At 46.1% G+C, this 6,000-nt stretch overlaps 1 protein-coding gene across 3 annotated transcripts in view; it reads left to right on the forward strand.

Moving 5' to 3' along the window:
* The window catches only part of ABCG1 (ATP binding cassette subfamily G member 1), a 58,190-nt gene extending 52,984 nt beyond the window's left edge, over positions 1-5,206 (forward strand). For all 3 annotated transcript variants that reach the window (XM_072138826.1, XM_072138828.1, XM_072138827.1), the window contains exon 15: positions 3,373-5,206. In XM_072138826.1, the coding sequence (XP_071994927.1) occupies positions 3,373-3,601 (229 nt within the window). In that variant the 3' untranslated portion in view covers positions 3,602-5,206. The remainder of the gene's footprint in view (positions 1-3,372) is intronic.
* The last annotated feature ends 794 nt before the right edge of the window (positions 5,207-6,000 follow it).

The raw sequence follows: 6,000 nt of genomic DNA on the forward strand, positions 1-6,000 counted from the left end.
ATGACGTAGGGGTGGGCCTGATGATATAGGGGATGGGTCAGATGATAGAGGGGCCAGTCCTCATGATATAGGGGATGGGTCAGATGACATAGGTAATGGATCTGATGATATAGGGCCGAATCCTGATGACGTAGGGGAGGGCCTGATGATATAGGGGCCGGTTCTGATGACGTAGGGGTGGGCCTGACGATATAGGGGATGGGGATGATGATATAGGGGGCCAGTCCAGATGACGTAGGGGTGGGCCTGATGATATAGGGGATGGGTCAGATGATAGAGGGGCCAGTCCTCATGATATAGGGGATAGGTCAGATGACATAGGGAATGGATCTGATGATATAGGGCCCAATCCTGATGACGTAGGGGTGGGCCTGACGATATAGGGTATGGGCCTGACGATATAGGGGTGGGCCTGACGATATAGGGGTGGGCTTGACAATATAGGGGATGGGCCTGACGATATAGGGGATGGGCCTGATGATATAGGGGACGGGCCTGATGATATAGGGGACGGGCCTGATGATATAGAGGGCCAGTCCAGATGACGTAGGGGTGGTCCTAATGATATAGGGGGTAGTTCTGGGCCTGAGGACATATGAGATGGTCTGAAGAATGTTTGGAGCAGGTCGGATGATTTAGCGGATGGCTTGCTGGGGTCTAAATATGTAGGGATTGGCTATCCAGATGACCCTGTGGTGCAGAGTTGGCGACAGCACTGGGCATACCTGGGAGAGTGCCGGGGCCCAGGCCTGCTGAGGGGGCCCACATAAGGCTGTACATAGGGAATCCAGGTTTTATATAAAATAACCATGAGGCGGCTGTTTGGGATGATAAACTGGGGAACATTTTAGTTTCTGAATTTTTACCCACTGCAAAGGGGCCACTAAGGCGCCCAGGGGCCTGCTGATACCTAGAGCCGACCCTGCTGGGGTGGGCCCGATAACATAGGGGGACATCCTAATGACGTAGGAGTGGACCTGTTGACGTATGGGGCAGTCTAAATGTTATGTTATGATGGGTCTAATGAGGAGACTTACCTGAGCCTTGTCCTCCTGAGATAAGCAGCCCAGAGGACTCCAGCAGACGCTTATCATCACCTACTAAAACACACAGTGAACACCTGGAATATCTCCACACCTGCTCTGCAGCCACATAGTATAACCATGTGCTGCCATAGTGTCCACTAGGGGGTGTCGCTTGCCTACGATCCGGCGCCCCCTAATGGCCGGCTGCCCATATCAGTGACTGACAGCAGCAAACAAGCTGACACTGGGTGCGGAAATGAAAATATTATAAATGACATCTCGGGATCAGTTCCCACTGACACAGTGTTTGCTCGGATTGTATTTGCTGTGCAGGCAGCGCTGTTATTCTAGGACGGACGCCACGCCACCAGCGGGAGAGATAGTCTGCAGCGTCTGATATCACTGATTTTACTGTAATACCCGGTGCTGGAACATGCAGGATAGGTGATGGTGAGGGAAGCAGAAAATTGTGATAAAAACAAAAAAAATAAATAAACCTAATATACTCAGAATGAATATACTATGTCATTTCTTAAAGGGATTGTCGTAGTCAAGAAAGACTTTATTTGGATAACCTCGTGGTCGTCCATCTAGTAAATAGCTCATTTGATTTAACTTAAAAGGGAATCTGTCAGCAGTTGTGACTATGAGGTATGAAGTCAGTGTTAGATGTTGTCCCTGGAGAGATGTGTATGTTGTTAGTAACAGCAGGACTGTGGAATATGGATTTATATTCCAGAATTGTAGAATTCTCCAAGCGCATGGGCAGGGTGTCCTCACACTGCTGTACTCTGTGCTCTATGTAGCCAGTGTTAGGTATTATCCCTGGAGAGATGTGTAATCAGAGCTTTGTGTATGTTGTTAGTAGCAGCAGGACTGTGAAATAAGGATTTATAGTCCAGGATTGCAGCTTTTTCAAGTGCACTGGTCAGGGGGGTGTACTCACACTGCTGTGCTCTTTACTCTCTTTAATAAATTTATTCAAAGCCCCTGCCATCTGCATTAAAAAAACCACTGCTCGACTGGGTCACGGTGCTTGGTCCAAGCAGGACAGGCCTCATTCACACCTGGCAGGTGTCCGACAGGTGGATTGCAGGAAAGAGGGATATGCCGTGGTTGGATCGAAATACTTCTCCCTGGCCCCCCCTTCCTATGTATAGATGTCAAGTCCCCGGGAAGATGGTAGAGGGGAGGCCCTCGATGTTATGCGGCTGCCAGGGATCACACGGAGACAAGGGATGTGAAACATCAACTCATGGTTCCTTTATTCCAGAACACGAGCACAACAAAGTGCAACAAGCCAAGGTAACAGCTCCACTGGTCCAGGTCCAAGGTGGCTGGTTGGATTATATTTAGGAAAAGATGAGCACAGCCTGGTTTCTATATCTTAAGGCTCTTTAAAGGGGTTTTCCCACAAACTAAAGTGCTGAGATCCCCACAGATCACGAAAAACCGTTTTGCTCCATTAATCTCTATGGAGCTGATGGAGATGGGGGAGCGCAGCGCTCAGCAATTTCCATCAGCTCCATAGAGATTAATGGAGCAGAACGTTCATGGGCTGCCGTCGGCTTCATTAGTCTGAGGAGTGGCAAGGGGGTCTCAGCACTGTTTTGGTGATCTGCGGGGGTCTCAGCACTGTTTTGGTGATCTGCGGGGGTCTCAGCACTGAGACCCCCACTGATCAGCAAGTTAGGCCCTATTATGTGGATAAATCCTAACTTTAGTTAGTGGGAAAACCCCTTTAAGGTAGAGTCCTGCATCAGCCTGGTCTGCAGGCCGTGTGTAGAGATGTGTGCTGTTCCCCAGATCTCACAGAAAGAACTTTCCAGCCCCAAGGGGTATATATATACATCATTGAGGGTTTAAGAGCATGTTCTTAAAGGCAACTTCCTATGGAACTACAGAGATTGCAGGATCAGCTGGCCACACAACACTGGAGGAAATTGGAAGCACACAAAGTTAGTAACATGACCCGTCCGGCGGGCCATTACACTGCAATCCTGGAATATAAATCCATATTTCACAGTCCTGCTGTTACTAACAAAATACACAATGGCAATACCTAACACAGTCTGCAAAGAGCACAGAGTACAGCAGTGTGAGGACATGCTCCCAGTGCACTTGAGAAAGCTAAAATCCTGATTTATAAATCCATTTTTAGAGTCCTGCTGCTACTATCAGAACATATAGCTGAATGATTACATGTATAACTAAGACCAGCTGCATTCTACTTGGTCAGAGCTGCTGACAGGTTCCTTTAGATGTCCCACTTGAACATCAGAGAGGCCTCCTAGACATCTCATCTTCACTGATCTCCCCAAATTGACATGATATTTCTTCTCAACAGATACGGATTTGAGGGAGTCATCTTATCTATTTACGGCCTGGACAGAGAAGACCTGCACTGCGACAAAGACGAAACCTGTCACTTCCAGAAGTCAGAAGCCATATTAAAAGAACTGGACGTGGAGAACGCCAAGCTCTACCTTGACTTTATCATTTTGGGCATCTTCTTCGTCACTCTGCGGCTCATAGCCTACTTCGTACTGCGGTACAAAATCCGGGCGGAGAGGTAAAGGCCGAGCTAGAAGAAGGTTAGTTCCATCCAATTCCACTGAAGACCATTAATGTACTGCTCCACCAGGTCTTGGAAGATGCCACCAGACCCAACCTTGCTGAACTTGATTGGGTACTTTGACTTTTTGGGTCATCTTTTTCAAACCCATGGAGATATTTTTTCCCTTGAGCTATTGGTTTCTTATAAACTTTCTAGATTTAACTAGGAAGGAACAGAAGGGAAATCTAGAAGGTCGAGAGTTGACCACTCAGTGTTCCTCTGAGGATGAGGTAGAAGAGGACATCTCCATCCTTTCGACCTTGGTCTAGTATTGACGTAGAATGTCCTTACAGCTATTGACTGTGTCATGGGGAAGGGGGTTTAGGGTCTCCTGGGAGTATTCAAGGTTTTGTTTCTAACTTTTTGGATTCGGTAAGACATCAGCTTGATGGATGTGAGAGATATCAAAGGCTTTCCAAAAAATCCTACTACCGACTTTGACAATCCCGCTCTAACCAACTCAAGATGTCACGTAGAAGAACCCCTCTAAATGTTGGCTTCTCTAAGGTACCACAAAAGTGTTGACTTGAGTGAGTTTATTTGTCTCCATTAGGAGAAATGAAGTATGTCTTATATGCTGGTGCCCTCATAGTTGGCTTCCTGCTTCTAGGGGGTGGGTTATCTTGACTAAAGGACCTTCTTAGGCCAATTCCTAGCACAGAGAGATCATAGAGATCACGCGTTAATGCTCCTGTTTACTTACTTATGGGCAAGGTTGGACTGGCCCACCGGGGAATCGGAGGATCCTCCGGTGGTCCAAGATGTAACACTGTAGCTGTCCTCAGAAGTCCAGTAGAAGACAACCCAATGTAAAGGCTAGTATGGTCTTTTTTCACAGGGGGGGCTCCACAATCAATTAGGGACTCCCACTGCTTAAGGGTATCCATGTTGGGCACACCTGCACCTAAAAAGGGAAAAGACCCCTTTAAGATTTAGCACTGTTTTCTTAGAGCTGGCCTCAGAAGTATTTTTGAAGAATGTTTTTGAAAAAACAGATGGATCTATAAATGTAACTTCGATACCGCGACACCCACGACTTGGTCGAGGTCTGAATGTAGCCAGGAGATGGATTGTAGGGGAGTCATCTGATTGTAAGGTACTCAAAAAAAAAAACACTCACAAAAACATTTACCAAAAACATTGGGGTAGATTTATCAAGCAGTCTGAAAGTCAGAATATTTCCAATTGCCCATGGCAACCAATCACATCTCCCCTTTAAAATATTCATGAGCACTGGTGAAATGAAAGCTGAGCTGTGATTGGTTGCCATGGGCAACTGGAAATATTCTGACTTTCAGACTGCTTGATAAATCTGCCCCATTGACTTCCAAGTCTGTAATGTCTCCTGTCTTCAGCGAACATGTTCTCGGGACATGCCAAAGCAATGATAGGGGGCCGGGGGGGGACAGCACTATGCTAGGGATGCTAGCTATGTGAGTAGCGATGACGTGACTCACTGATAAGCAGACCCCATCCACACTCTGCAGTATATGAGCTCATATGATGATGTCACTAAATTATGCACATGATGTCATAATGTCTGCTTCTTTGCACTGAGCTTTATTGACTATGAAAAGGGAATAAAAAGGAAACTGTCAGCAGGTGTGACCATGCAGAATGCAGGCAGTGGTAGGTATTGTCCCTGGAGAGATGTGTTAGCATACTGCTGTGTATGTGGTTAGTAGCAGCAGAACTGTAAAATATGGATTTATATTCCAGGATTGTAGCTTAAAGTATACTGGGGGTGTGTCCTGACACTGCTGTGTTCTGTGCTCTTTGCAACCAGTGTTATGTATTGTTCCTGCATGATCATGCCTTTGTGTATATTGTTAGTTGCAGCAGAACTGTGATATATGGATTTATATATTCTAGGATTTTAGACTATTTTAAATGCATTTGTGGCATATCCTCACACTGCTGTGCTCTTTGCCATAAATCGCTCCAGATTCCCTTCCGAAAGCTGTACACATTTTAAGCTGTCCCATAAAACAGGGGAAAGGGGCTTTAACCAAAATCCCTTTATAGCTTTACACAGAACAGAGGGGAGGGGGTTATGGAACAGTTGCAAAGAGCACAGCAGTGTGAGAGCCCACCCCCAGTGCACAATCCTGAAAAATAAGTCTATTTTAACAATCCGACTGCTACTAACAAAAGACACAAAGGTCTGATTACACATCTCTTCAGAGACAATACCTAATATTGTACACAGAGCACAGCTGTGTGAAGACAACTCCACCCCTTATGCACTTGGGGAGGCTACACCTCTCGAGTATATATCCATATATCACAGTTCTGCTGCTACTATTAAAGGAAAGATACAATCAAAAGCCATCATAATAAACCATAGATCACAGTGAC

This window comes from Engystomops pustulosus, chromosome 2 (assembly GCF_040894005.1).
Source record: "Engystomops pustulosus chromosome 2, aEngPut4.maternal, whole genome shotgun sequence".
Lineage (NCBI taxonomy): Eukaryota > Metazoa > Chordata > Amphibia > Anura > Leptodactylidae > Engystomops > Engystomops pustulosus.